General features: G+C 51.9%; 3 protein-coding genes across 3 annotated transcripts; 1 reads left to right on the forward strand and 2 right to left on the reverse strand.

Moving 5' to 3' along the window:
* Positions 1-4,136: 4,136 nt before the first annotated feature.
* MAA_03073 (Cytidine deaminase) lies at positions 4,137-5,471 on the reverse strand (the record flags this gene model as incomplete). The annotated part of the gene is made up of 3 exons (XM_007821071.1): positions 4,137-4,181; positions 4,309-5,387; positions 5,450-5,471. The coding sequence occupies 3 exons, from the start codon at positions 5,469-5,471 to the stop codon at positions 4,137-4,139; spliced, it is 1,146 nt and encodes a 381-aa protein (XP_007819262.1).
* Positions 5,472-7,006: 1,535 nt separating this feature from the next.
* Positions 7,007-9,289, forward strand: MAA_03074 (E1-like protein-activating enzyme Gsa7p/Apg7p; the record flags this gene model as incomplete). Its single annotated transcript, XM_007821072.1, has 4 exons — positions 7,007-7,206; positions 7,268-7,310; positions 7,433-8,728; positions 8,819-9,289. 4 exons carry the CDS (start codon positions 7,007-7,009, stop codon positions 9,287-9,289), a joined length of 2,010 nt encoding a protein of 669 aa, XP_007819263.1.
* Positions 9,290-12,570: 3,281 nt separating this feature from the next.
* Positions 12,571-13,425, reverse strand: MAA_03075 (GPI biosynthesis protein family Pig-F; the record flags this gene model as incomplete). The annotated part of the gene is made up of 2 exons (XM_007821073.1): positions 12,571-12,987; positions 13,087-13,425. The coding sequence occupies 2 exons, from the start codon at positions 13,423-13,425 to the stop codon at positions 12,571-12,573; spliced, it is 756 nt and encodes a 251-aa protein (XP_007819264.1).
* Positions 13,426-14,742: the final 1,317 nt, after the last annotated feature.

Raw genomic sequence — 14,742 nt, forward strand, 5'->3', positions numbered from 1 at the left:
TGTAGTGTTTATGAGGGTTACTGGAATGTAATCCTCAAGATTCCGGGGTTATCGCGAGATACGTTCCAGTCAGGAATGTCGAGTGTCAATCTAATTCAAATGCGTGGTACGTATATAGACCTCCGGCTGTCCCACGTTTTCAAAGTCGAGAATGAGTTGAATGCCGCCGTGATAACCTTGAGCTCAGTCGGATTGCAAGACTTCAGACAGTCCACTTTTTAGGCTGGGTAAATGTGAGCAACCAAGGAGTTTGCGACAATAGAGTTTGAAGGCAGCAAGTCTTCCGTGCCAGCGCAAGCTTTTGTCTAATCAATGCTGTATGTCACGAGACTTGGGCAGGTAGATTTGAATGAAACCAGGCTGCCAGTGCTTGAATACCTAGGCAGGCCGATGAGATCAAAGGTAGAGTAGACGACCCTTAGGCGTGCGTCGCCTGGTGTGAATGCACCAGCCGCGCAGGAGCAAAGGAAAGAAGAACGCAAAGAGTGTTGTCGGTACTCTGTTCGGGAGGTGAGTGTGGTTCGATCATGTGGCAGTTACCACATGTTGCAGCTTCGCCCTTCTGCTCTCTTCCCAGTCTCCGTTCAGCTCGCACTGCTCACTTCTGCAACAGCAGCTGCTCGTCTTTCTGCTTCGTCTCAACTCGAACTCAATGCGCATTCGATTCTCAGCGCATAGCGGGGGTCGAGAGTTGATCCGTGACTCATGGAAAGTCGCAGGACGACAACGTACCAAGGGTGCTCGTGCCGATGAAGAAAACATACATTACATACACAGCAGACGACTGGAATGTGAATGGAACATGTGGAGGGTTCAGTTGTTCAGGTGTTCAATGGGTGTGGGAAGGAACTGGGCCAGGAGGCCACGCTCGATTTTGCCTAGTTATCTATGGTATTGTGTGCAGAGAGTACTCCGTATGGCGCAGGCGCTGGGTCTGGCGCCTTCCGCAGAAGTGCAGGCACGGCATGGCTGGCTGGCTGGCTGATCTCGCAGTCGCGCCTGCCGGGGGCCTGCCGGTGGAGTGACGCATTTGTTTACACTTATACCTAATCAGGTTAGCACAACACGCGCTGAGACGCGTCCCTTGTTGGGCATCACAACCAAGAAACCCGCAACACGCCACCCAGGTCTTGGGTACTTTCAAATGTTCAAGGCTGTCATGGGCCATCATGGCCGCACAACTGGACGGCCAGTGGCAAGTCTGAATGTGCCATATGTACGTTCAGGTCCATGTGTGCGGCGCCTGTGATTATGTGCTGCACAAAGGCCTGTACAGCTGGTGTTTTGGAGTACGATACAATGCTCCGAGTGGTAGGTGAATGCTCGCACAAAGGACAATGCCTCCCCTTGGATTGACCAAATACATACGTACCAGACTTGCTTCTATCTCGGTACCCTTGCCTCACCCCTGTCTTATCCAAGACTCAGACCCACGAGGCCTGCAACTAGTACTCACTTTCTGCGTGGGTGCATCTTGAATCCCGGCCTCCCCGCCAATTGTGCCTCTTGTGGGCATGAGCACGAGGCTTTTGGAATGGTACTTTGGGCCACGGCCTCCTCTTCAGTCCCCCTCTTGGACATGGCCGAGAATCCGTTGGTCTACGGCATCCCTCATCCCAAACAACATTGAAAACAAAATTCTTGCCAACATCCGGTGTATCTAGTCTCTGACAGCGCGATCCACAACCCCTTTCCATCAAAAACCATTTACTACTGCTGCTGCTGCTGCTACTATTACCGCCTGCGAAGTTTACCGAGCGAGCCATTGCGACATGTACGGAGGTCATGGTACGTGGTCCCGCTCGACGCGTCCCCATCCTATTGTGAGTGTGTGCGAAGGTGCAGGTTATGTAGCGCGCACCCACTTTTTGTGATACATGCTAGATACTTTTATTAGCATATTTTATTACGGTATAATAATGTGTTTTTATGTACATTTAAAGATAATTAGTACTTATATTCCTGTATTATTTATTAGTAAAGATAAGTATATTTTAATAATTGGCTTCTTATTGACCCGCATCTCGGTCCGCTACAAAAGCTGCACCTTGCACACTCAATGATGGATGGGTCAAGGGCGTGTGAATTCCAAAGCCTTGAGACCTCAGGGACCCCAGGGATCCCAACAGCCCAACTCTTGGGATGGAGCTTGAGAGCTCGAGTTCCAGTGAGCCCCGACTTGCCCGCAGCCCACCAGACGTCTCTGTCAAGTCGGGACAAGACGCACTTGCCAACCAGAGGTCACTGCGTGGCCTGTCGATCCTGAAGTCATGCACTCGGCTTGAACAACCGTGTCTCGCCTTTTTGTTGTTTTTCCTTTGCTTTTCGCCACACGCACTCGGAAAGAAGCCCCTGGGCCTGTCTGATGGCCTCGACCAAACGGCAAAAGTTGCAATTGTGGATCCGACATCTGTGTGTTGTCAGCGGGAGGCAGAGGCGTCTTTCGCGGGAACAGATCCGAGGGCCATCCCGCTGTCACGGGGCGAGGCGACTGTTTCCAACCTCTTACGTTGAAACAATATTCCCCAACCCCTCTTTCTAAACTGTTAGATCTTTAGTCATGCCTGGAGCGATTTTCCTTGTTCCTGAATTCTTGTCAGGGTATGTGCTAGTTGGGACGACATGGCGTCAGGCGTGTTGATAAAAACAAACATCTCCCATCCCGCCCTCCACGGTATGGGGGCTTGAAATGGACCATGAAATTGCGACAAAATACTCCGTACTCGGTAGAAACCCCCTAGAAGAAGAAAATCGGCGCTTCGTCTTTACCCCTATCTTCGCCGGGTCATCTCGCTTCAGGGATGGTGTTAGTCTGGGGCCGCCCCACGAAAAACGCCATTCATTTTTCGCGGACAGGCTACCGATTGCATTTAGAACTGAATCAAACTTATCGAATTCCCCTCGACGCGGGCGGGTTCGTGACCCATGGCCATCGTGGTGGGAGGAACTACTCCGTACTTGACTTGCATTCGCGAGTCGAACGATGACTTGGGATCCTCGTCGTCTTCCCCCCTTCCCCTTCCCCTTGTCCCATCGCAAACTCCTGGCCCGCGATGCTCCTCCCGCTCAATCGCCCCTCAAGAACGTGCGCCGCGGTGGCTTGGGACGTCAATTTCATAAAAGAAGTATTGTTTTTTGTGTACCATGCACGGAGTATGCAATGGTGGAACCACCCATGAATCGCTGCTTTGACCACCATGTTATTGCACTTTTTTTATGGGACATAACTTGTGGCTCAGCATGGCTGAAGTCTGCGCTGCATAAAACCTAATGAGAGCTCAGGCACACCGCAACGAAATTATGGACTGCAGGAGGGTCCAGATGCCTAGTAATGTAAACAGAGCTATAATAATATTTCCCGCATCGTCGGTGAAGGTTGGCTGTGCGGTATAGTCCTCACCGCATTTCAGAATAAAAAATAGGGACTCCGTTAGTCCGTGTTGTCTGGTGGTGTCAGACGAGAGAAATAGGGGTAACAACCAGGTCGTGTCCCTTGCGGAAAAGCCATGTGTCGACGACGTGCTACTGGTAGTACTATGCAGGATAGTCTGTGTTAGTCAGGTCCGTGGGCGTTGTGTGCTACCCTGGAGTCTGGGTAGTTTCGTGGCTGTTCGCTGGTGTTCTCCTTGTGTGAGGTAAAATAGGAAATTCATTCCTCCATTACCCTTTGTTATGCTTCATAAGCTTGGGCGGTGATGAATGGGACGGCACACCTTGGTGTCGGGCCAGTGCGTACTGTCAATGACCACGTGCTGCATCCAGCTGTATTCCTACCTCGTGGTGGGAAAATGCAAGGGAATCTACCGACATGGTGGTGTGTTGCGGTACACCCAATGATAAAACGAACCGCTACTTTACCGGAAACCGCGAAATCCCAGTCCAAAGGCTCTTTTATCATCAAGAATCAAATCATAGCACGGACATAGATGGAAGCATCACTTGCACATGACAAGTCAGCAAAGGCAACACAAAGTGACGCACTTATTGATAATCCGGACTATGCCTATGCTGCCTTTACATATGTATATTTACTCCACTATGCATTTAATGCTCCGCACAGATACACGCCATGACCATATTATTCCAATGCCTCATAATCCTCAGCTCACCGCGACAAAATCTGACAACACCATGTCTCAATATAACTCCATTTTCTCCAGGTGAATAAGTCCGTTGGGTGGCTATTTTCCCAAATTAGCACAAGCACGCCACATGAAAACCCAAAGCACCGGACGGCATTGACTTGTGTATAACAGGCACAGCCAGGGTTAATAATAAATACATGCAGGGGCTTCGCATAAAACGTACCGGGATAAACTGCCGCAGCTTAACGCCAGCTTGACTAAACACAGCTGCCGCCTCCTTGTCCATGCTGTACCCATGGGCGTACACAACCTCGCCGATGCCCACTTGGCAGATCTTGATGCTGCAAGTCAAGCACGGACACGTATCGCAGTAGAGCACGGAGCCATCCCTGATTCGCTCCCTACCCGCCTCGAGGAGGGCATTCTCCTCGGCGTGTATGCACAAACAGGTGGCGAGCCCGACGCCCGAACTGTTCCCCTCGTTGCAGCGGGGGCACCCTCCGTCGGCGCAGTTGCGGATGCCCCGCGGCGTGCCATTGTAGCCGGTGCTGATGACACGGCGCTCCCTCCCGACAAGGACGCACCCGACACGACGCTTCATGCAGTTGGAGCGCTGGGCGGCCAGCGACGCCAGGGCCATAAAGTACGTGTCCCAGCCGGGGCGGAGCCGGTCGGGGTTGGGGATGTCGAGCTTGCCCAGCGTGGCATACAGGTGGGCGAGCGACGACGACGTGTTGAGCAGCCTGACCGTGGCGCGGGAGATGAGGGGCTGGAAGCCGCCGTGGGGGTCGTATAAGTGAGCGTCGCTGCGGGAGACAAAGTCGTCGAGGGCAATGTCTGATTCTCCGGGCACCTTGGCTCGCTGCTGGAACCGCCGCCACCGGACGGTGAGGGGTGCGTCAATGGACAGGAGGAGGAAGAAAGGGCGGCGCACGAAAACGTCGAGCACGGCCTCGGTGGGTATGTCAGTTGTCACGAAGCGGCCTCGCCAGCGGAGAGTGACAAAGTCGAGGAGCGCTTCAGGTGAGGCGAATGTATGCTGTTCCGTTTGTGGCCTCAGCGTCAGTGATGTATCAGATGCAGAGTGGCGGCCGTTTTTGGTCGTGAGGGCACTGAAGTTCAAGGCACCGCTGAATGCCGCGGCAGACGAGGACGACTGGGAACTCGCAGATTCAGACGACGGGGTTTGCTCATCCCCGCTGGGTGAGGTGCGGTTCTCCTTGGGCGGCTCCAGGTAGAGGTGTTTGAAGCCGTGGTGCTCAACGAGATACTGGGCGACGGTCTTCTTGCCTGAGCAAATGCCTACGTTTTGCGTTAGAACGAACAACGGGCTCACGCGCCCCTTCTGTGCAAATGATTCTCACCTCCGCAGATGCCGATAAGCATCTTGACCGCGTCACCGTGGCACAAATCGGGTTTGCAGACCTGTGTGATCAATGACGTTGAGTCCAGCGCTTAACAGCTCAACAATGAAAGGATCTCGCGCGGTCAAAGAAGTCGTGTCGTGTCGGTGGGGTTCGCGTGGTCGCCCACATTGGCCAAGGGTCCTTTCAACGGCTCACTTTACCGAGATCTGCGTATAAGCGGCAAATGGCAACACTATATTGGTCACCAAAAAAGGCCCTTTTTTGAGCGTCACCAGGGGAAATCGTGATATGGGCGGCCCAAATCTACACCCGTCTTATTCGATATCGCGAATATCGTTTCTGTATACTCCGTAGCGAGTATATACATGGAGCAAATTGCCACTTTGGTCAAAGTGACATAAAGCCCACTCCCACACCTGATGTCCCCAGACCCTTCGGCAACGACAGTTGTATTCTGTTATATATGCTATGCACGGCCGCGGAATAGTAGTCATAAACAGTTCTCTTCGTGAATATTCAAAGTGAGAGCCTCGAACAAAGTCGTCGTGTTAAACATATTGGGCATGAGATGTGACTGAGTGTGTAATTTACAATATACAATCTACCCACGCCAGCATTTGGAACAAAAATGCGCCGTGATGAATACTTCTAAAGACAAACAATAATGCTGATATTGCAAATGCACCAAGTAGCGAATCGCACGGCAAAAAGTAAAGACGGAATGCAAAAATAGAAACTTTCTCCGGTACAGGGAATCGAACCCTGGGCTGCTCGGTAACAATACACGATAAGGATAATTGAGAGCGAGCGATGTTAGCCACTACACCATACCGGATGATCTTGTTCAATCGTTGAAGCAGCTGACCTTATTGATTTACTTAGAGCTTCCAACATAATGCCGCTAAGCGCAAGACCCGCCATCGTAGCCTACGTAAGTACTTACCTACCTAGGTACCTAGGAAGGGCCGTCTTGCCCCTGTACGTCTTTGCTTGTTCACAATTGTTTAAATTGTGCTGTGGGACGTTTTACCCATCTGCGACTTTCCCGCTCAACTAGACTTTCTTGCACTTGCAGCTCATCGTGCCGCCTACTTTGTAAGTATGCAAGTTCAAACACGGCATATGGCACGGAGTACATGTAGTTGAACTTTCCGGCCACTCCCCAGCCTGGCTCTAACCCCGCGGCGGGGCACAGCTCGATGCCTCTAGCCTGGTCGCAGGCGCCAGCCCTGCACATGTCCGGTGCAGCAAACAACCCGGTTTCCGCAATCATCAGCCTGACACGCAGCTCGTGATGACTCTCTTTGTCATATGACAACCTCGACTATCAACATATCACGGCGCCGATTTTCCATCTCAATCTTTGTGTTTCCACTCCTTGCACGAAAAATATCTTGCTCTCGACCACCAGGAAATAAAGCTAATCGATTTACTGCTTGACACGCACACGTCTCATCTGCCCCGCAGTGCGGATTTGTCTGCCACGGACGTCTCATCAACTACATTGGCAGCGAATCTCGTGAGACAATCACATACACGGCGCCGCGATTCACTATGGCCACGCCTCTCCAGTTTGCGACGTTTACGTCGGAGATTGAGCTACCCTTTTATTCGGCTCTTTTTGCCTCCAAGCTCGACTATGACAAGCTGGATGACTCTGCGAGAAACGTGCTCGGTTTGTATGAGTCGAGAGTTGAGGAACCACAGGCTAGCTGCAAGATGCAGATCCTAGGTAATGCCCTGACCAACCAAAAGTGAGTTTTCGCATTTTCATAGACCGGAATGGCTTCCAGAAAGCTGAACAGTCTGATGCAGCGCACCTCTCGGCACAGCCAGAGGAGAAGGCATTATCAAGAATGTCAATACCCTGGAGCGGTTCAAGACGACGGATAAAACCGAGATGATTAGGAAAGCCGGGAGACAGGCACGTTGACACGAGCGCTACTATTTACCTGTCGACCGCATTACTGACGAACATAGATCTGGGACGCAATCAACGACGGTACCATCTACTCTGTGCCATCGCTTCTCTCATCTTTTGTCATCCTCTCGTACGCGGATCTCAAGAAATACAAGTTTACGTATTGGTTCGCGTTCCCAGCCTTACACTCAGACCCCCAATGGAAGCGGACCGGACCTGTTGAACGCTTCACCGCCGATGAAAGCACAGAACTGGTCGACAGGGTTGGGACGTGGCGATATAGCGTTGACAGTCGTCAACATGGCTTTTTTCTCGCGAAAAAGGTTCGTGGTCAAGAGATCCAAACCGAAGATATCGAAGGCTTGAACAGTATAGGTTTTAGATGGGAAGTCAGTACATTGGGCAGTTTCGAGGAGGGCTTCTTCAACGACATCCCCGAGGAGGATCGTTACGTCGCTTTCGTCGACCCATCCACCTACGCCGAAGGACCTGGCTGGCCACTTAGAAATCTCCTGGTTCTCATCCGACAGCGCTTCCGGGCGTCAAGGGCCAAGATTCTGTGCTACAGAGACACCTGGGCCCGAAGACACGAAGCCAGGAGTGTCGTGCTCCCCATCGAAATGGACTCCGTAGAAACGATGGAGATGAGAGAAATGCCCAAGGTTACGGGGTGGGAGAGGTCGCGAAACGGAAAACTTCAAGCCCAGCAGGCAAATCTCGCAGACTACATGGACCCGACGAGACTGGCCGATTCATCCGTCGACTTGAACCTGAAGCTGATGAAGTGGCGTCTCGCACCCGACCTTGACTTGGACCTTATCAAGAACACAAAATGTCTCCTGCTGGGAGCCGGAACACTGGGAGGCTACGTCTCGAGGAATTTGCTAGGCTGGGGTGTGAGGAAGGTGACATTCGTCGACTACGGCAGGGTCTCGTACTCGAACCCCGTACGACAACCACTATTCGAGTTCAACGACTGCACAAATGGCGGGCAGCCAAAAGCAGCAGCCGCAGCGGCCATGCTGAAGCGCATCTACCCCGGTGTTGAAAGCGAAGGACATGCCCTCTCTGTGCCAATGCTTGGCCATGCATTTACAGACGAGGAAAAGACGAGGGCCGACTTGGAAAAGCTCGAAGGCTTGATTGAGGACCACGACGTTATTTTCCTGTTGATGGATACCCGTGAGTCGCGTTGGCTACCGACGGTGATAGGAAAGGCTCGAGCAAAGATTGTCATGAATGCCGCTCTTGGATTCGACTCTTATGTCGTCATGCGTCACGGCGCCGAGACGAGGGAGAAGGGACAGACATCTCTCGGCTGTTACTTTTGCAACGACGTCGTGGCCCCAGCCGATGTAAGTCTACACATCACCAGACCACGCTCCCCTTCCCCCTCACTCCTCACTTTCAATAGGAAAGATTATTAGATACTTACGACATGACAGTCAATGAAGGACCAGACCCTCGACCAGCAATGTACAGTAACCCGGCCCGGCGTCGCAGCCATCGCATCTGCCCTCCTGGTCGAGCTGTTCACTAGTCTCCTCCAACACCCGCTCCGAAACCAGGCACCAGCACCCCAACATACGCCAGGAAGTATTCCCGACCGCGACCCTCCCAGCCATCCTTTAGGTCTGGTCCCCCACCAAATCCGCGGCTACGTATCTACGTTCCAAAACATGAATATCCGGGGTCAATCGTACGACTGCTGCAGCGCATGTAGTCCCAAGGTGTTGGACGCGTACCGCACAGATGGATGGGGTTTTGTCAAGAGGGCACTGCAGGAGAAGGATTACGTTGCTGAGCTGTCCGGGTTGGCGGAGGTCCAGAGACGCGCAGAGGAGATGGCAGCCAATGTGGATTGGGAAGAAGAAGATGATGATCTTGTCGAGGACGGGGAGGGAGAATTACTTTGACCGTGACCGAGTTGGGGGTATTTTAGTGTTTTAGAAGGGGGGCGCAGAAGGGGGGTTTTGGAGTCGGGCGTTTTGGTCAGATGGCGGTTTTGGTAATAGGTATAAACTTGAACTTGCTTGTGCGAGGGATCCTGGAATAGACAAAGTTCAAAGGATGCTTCTTGTCTTGTTCTTGCATCGACCCGCGCCTAGTCTACAAGGGAAGCATGCCACATGGCATTTATGTAGTACTAGTATACGTACAGCCATGACGCGCAAGCGAAGGGCTTCCACGCGGGCGGTGTCTTGTGTCGTTGGGTGATGAATGACGGAAAGATTGTGAACCTGTCCATTCATTGGCAGAGTCTAGGACTCTAGGGTGTCAAGGTTCAATGGACACGCACAAACTCGACGAGGCCCAATCTCGTACAAGGTGTGCCTGATTCAGCGCAGGGGATAACCTTGGGTGCTGTGCAACCGTTCCCAAATGTCACTTGGTACTCCGCAGATATTGATTTTTTTATTTATGTATTTATTTTTCTTGAGTGGCAAACACAGGCAGGACTTTGCATCATCGCCGATGACTCCGACCGGACTCAACCTGGTCTTTGGCAGTCTTGGCCCTCAGCTGCTGGGCTCTAAGTGGACCGCAGCATTTTGAAATGTCTGGGCACATAAACAGCTACGCCCACTGTACGTAGTACGGAGTGTCGTTGGAAGGCTCGGCGCATGGCCGAGGCCAGCCCGTGTGTTGGTGGGGGTGGCAGGAGCGACGTGTTTTAAATGGCCGCTGCATAAATTACGAAGCTAGGGCTGAAATGATGTCTCGCTCAGCCACCGGGCAAGAGGGACGGCGCATACTATGTACCTCCGTACGGAGTATCGTGGTTGGGACGGAGTAAGGAATACCACGCTGCAACTGGCAAGCGTGTGGTGCAGACGGGTCTGGTCTGATGCACCCGGTGCGCGCCGGAGGGAATACAGCGCCAACAAATGTTCGCCCAAGAGCGGGTCTGGTATTCAGATGCACTGCGCACTCGGACCGGCTGGGTGCCCGGTGAGCTATCGGTCTGGAGTCTGGCGGTGGAAGGGCCATCTGGGGATATAACGGATGGCTGGGGTTTGTCGACCCTTCTTAACCGGCGCATTTGATTTTTTTCCGGGTCTCATCTTGGGATGGGCTGTCAATTGACATGCCAGTCGCAGCTGATTGCATCCTCAGCCGTGACACCATGACAAACATGTGCACAGCATATGTCATCATCATGATGAGGCCACCCTCTGCCGTCATGGAGCAAGGTAAAGCTGCTGGCCCTGTCCCAATTTGTGGCTTGTCTTCTTGGCACCAGGCTCATCTGTGGCTTGGCAGCGGTTCGATGGTGGATGTGTGGTTGCTGAGGAAGCTAATTGTAGCGTCAGCTGCTGCACATGCACCATCTGTGGCGGTGCAAACCAATTAATCCCTGTCGTTGCATTTCGAAGGGGGACCGTGCCATGACGTATTGCAGGTTGGGCTTACAGACTCCTGATCACTTGTGTGATTTTTTGATTTTTCCCCTCTGGAGCTTCGTGCCGCATCTGGCAAGGCTGAATTGTTCGAGGCGGGGTCGATTGGAGCGAACGTTTGAGGTTGTTGCTGAGACGAGACAACAGTGTTGCCAGACTAGAGGGGTGAGGAGCTTTCTTGTCGCGCGACACAGCGTGGAAACCATGTTCCGAGGGAAGCTCGCAAACTTGCTTATCTTGGCTTCATTTCCTTCCGGGAGCGAGTCGATGACGCAGGAGAAGGCTTGTGGGAAGTGCGGCCGGGCTGGTTGGTGGCGATGCAGTTACGCATCGTCGATTGGGCAGGCCCCCAGAGTGCATGGAGACCCTGTCGACTTGTGCGCTTTAGTAGCTGCGATAACTGGGTACCGGAAAGACAGGGAGCAATAACAAGTCGGCGGGATGGAAATCCATGGTTCGAGACACACATGCTGCTACGGCATCGGCGGTCCCGCCGCGCGACCCGAACCTGGGTTTGCTGTCGGCGTGGTAATACTAAGTAGCATTGGCAAAGGCAAAAACACTTGGCTTGGGAAAGATCGCTTCTGCTGTTTGGAAAACAGAATAAGTAAGCTGCCTCCCCCCTCCGCCCGCCTTCCCCTCGCTCGGTCTCCTTCAAAACATCTTTCGTCAACGTCACACCCGCATCAACTAGAACTCCCTAAGCTGTTAGCTTTAAACCGACAACATGCCTGTCACCGCTAGGTAAGCTTTGAGTTGATGCGCTCGAAAGCGAGACGCCTCTCAACGACTATTTTGCTGCTGGTGGCCAATGGATCTGGCTGAGTGCAGCTCGGATCTGGCTGGGTTTCTTCAAGAGACCATATCCGCGCCGCTCACGGAGTCATGATTACCACAGCAAGCAGACACCAGCGAGAGAAACTGTGACAAAATGAGATATGAGACTGACCTTTCACGCCAGCGACATTTGCAAGGTCATCCTTGCCATTATTCTGCCCCCTCTGGGTGTGTTCCTTGAGGTTGGCTGCTCTGGCCAATTTTGGATCAACGTCATTCTCACAATCTTGGGTACGTGCCAAGCCTCTAGGCAACATGGCAGCATCGCCTTTATCCAGACCGCCGTCCGGAACAGACGCTTCCTCTACTACCGATGACCTTTGCTAACAAACTCGTTTCTTACTCCCAGGTTACTTTCCTGGTCTTTTTCACGCCTTCTGGGTCATTTACTCACGCTAAACACCGGCGGCGCTGGCGAATTGCGTCCATGTCTGCATGATGATGCGAACCTAAGATATTCAAGGCTTTGAACCAACCCGTTGCAACCCTTCTTCTCTTTCGATCTCATATTCAGTTGGCTGTTTGGGGCGAGTCTCTACGGGTAGCTTATGACTTGTACGGTTTCGCCTACCCCTGCTTCTATTTTTTTCTCTGTGGTTTGGAAGGGGCAGTGTATGCACGGTATGAGGATGTATGGCCAATAACTTGACGCTACCTTTGGAAGTAATGCCTCAGGGCAGCTATTAGATACCCATTAATCATAGTTTTCTGAAATGTCCTGTGTGCCATCCTCATTCCATGTGTCATGCGACTGCCATAATAGACGCCGCGTCTAAATTTTATGTGGCAGCACTACTCACCTGCCGCCGCATGATTGTATCTAGACGAATGGCATGCCATTGAATAGGGACGCATGGATTTGCTTGCAGGCTTTCGACGTGGGGTGACATGTATGTACTTCTGTAGCCACCTAGAGACATTATTGTATCAATTCACCTTGTAGAGGGGCCTACTCTTAATTACTCGTTCTTTTCTTCATTGCTGCTCAACCGTTTGCCAAAGAGCAACGTCCCCGACACCGAGCTGCACAGCAATGAGCCTGCAAACATGCCGACCACAATCGTGACTGGCCATTTCTGCCACTCTCTATCCCAGTCCAGTGGAATGGGAACTGCTCCAAGCCATGCCCCAGCTGCAGCACCAACCAGTCCTCCAAATGTTTCGTCCAGAGGCGCTGAAGCACCGGCCACCGCGACAAGGGTTTCGGCCTTTACACCCCTCGAGTAGAATATAGGGAAGAGAGCGAGCAACGAGAAGTGTGCAGAGCAGAGAAGCGTGTGTTCGACGTGATCGAGAAAAGGAGCGCCAAATAGAACAAAGAGAATGTACACAGCCGGGGTGGCGATTGCGCTTAGGAGTAAAGCGAGGATAGCTGTCTAGTTGGTGGCAACCCATCTTGAATTAGCGACAAGAGCATACTTTGCAACCACGCCCATTTTTCAAGGGGAAAAAAAGGCGCCGTTCATAGTACATACCGAGATGGTGTTTGGTCCATTTATGTCAGCCTTCTTCTTCTCCCCGGGACGAGGCTTCCTCACAACCTTGGCGGATTGAGAGCCAGCAACGGGAAGACAAATAATCGCATATACAGTCTGGACCAAGGCGACAGCAGGGAGCGCAAGCTGGAGAGTCGGCACGGGATCAGCGACGAGAGAATTGAAACGTAGGGCGAGGAGTCCCAGTATGAGACCCGGTCGAAGGAGGGCGATGCTTTTGGATAGAGGCGTATCGATCACGGCGACGGAAGGAATAACGTCGGAAAATTTTGTGTCGGTCAACTGACTTGATGATCCTGTGACTAATGTCGACGACATGGTTACGGATATTGGTGCCGTCGGCGCAGGTCGTTGTGAGGGATGAGACCGAGGCTTTCGTGAACAGGTTTGGGACTCAACTTGGACAAGGCCATCACGTGACAAGGACCGACGGGAAGGAGAACATGACACAGGTTTTCCCGCTTTTTATACTCGGAAATTTCGAGAAGCTAATTTAAGCCTTTTTCAATTGAAATCCAAAACAAGAGCAAAAAAGTCAGATAGTTGCATTGCTTTTCCCTCCAATCTACCCACCCCTATTGCAGAATATGGCTTCATTCCAGCAATAAAAGAGTGGGCTTTTTTAATAACTCACCGAGTTATTAACTGTTCCAAGGCAACTTAGTAAGTCTGGTTAAAAATATCTCGTATGTAATCCTGAAATGCTTTCCTGGTTCTACTATTACTTCCATCAATAGCAAGCGTGGCAGTGCGTACATACTGCCTACCTACTTAGGTACCTAGGTAGGTACTTATATCTAGGCAACTTCTAGCAGCTTCAATCAACCCCTTATTTTATATACCTCTTCTTACTGCATATAGTGCACATATTCTCTCAAGTTTTACCCTTAATTCTCCTCAAAAAATAAAGCCCTATACTTTCTTATAGCTCTTGTATCTTTATTATTAATCTAGTAATAGTACATACGGTGTCCCGCTGGACTTGGTATTTTACCCGTGCAGGTATCCTTGTGGGGTGCGAGCGAAAGGAGTGGGTCGCCGAGCAATTCGCATCAACCCAGCTAAAAAGCTTCAAATTCAGCAGCAGCAGCCCAAGGGGTTTAAACTCAACAGCTTCAAAGTGCTCAAATCCAACAGCAGCGGCAGGGCCGAACTCAAGAGCTTTAAAAGTCTCGAATCGGACAGCAATAGCGGCTTCGGAGGCCCGAATTCAACTGTTCGAGAGGCTCGAATTTAATAGCCCCCAAAGGCGTGAATTCGCCGCATTGTGCAGCTTGCTTACACATATGGCCAGGACGAATGCGACGCTTCCAGCCGAGAGAAATGAAATCGTTTGCTGGGCCCGAAAGAGAGCCTGGCGGCTCACAGGGGTTGTGCTTGACCGGGGTTCGTCTATTTTCAGCTCTGATAGCCGCCGACTTGCTGCAGAAAACAAGGCTGCCAATAACCAACGGGGGTGAGATGCGGGTTTGATGCTTCATGGCGCAGCTGTGCAGCTTGCTTGGGGCCTGCAATGAAACATGAGAAACATAAAGAGGCAACTACCCAGGCATGCTTTGCCGTTCCGCCTTCGACATTTGCACCCTCCGGCTCAAGGTTGAGGCTGAATTGGTCTGTTCTTGAAGCTGTGATAGA

Source organism: Metarhizium robertsii, assembly GCF_000187425.2.
Source record: "Metarhizium robertsii ARSEF 23 chromosome Unknown MAA_Scf_4, whole genome shotgun sequence".
Classification (NCBI taxonomy): Eukaryota; Fungi; Ascomycota; class Sordariomycetes; order Hypocreales; family Clavicipitaceae; genus Metarhizium; species Metarhizium robertsii.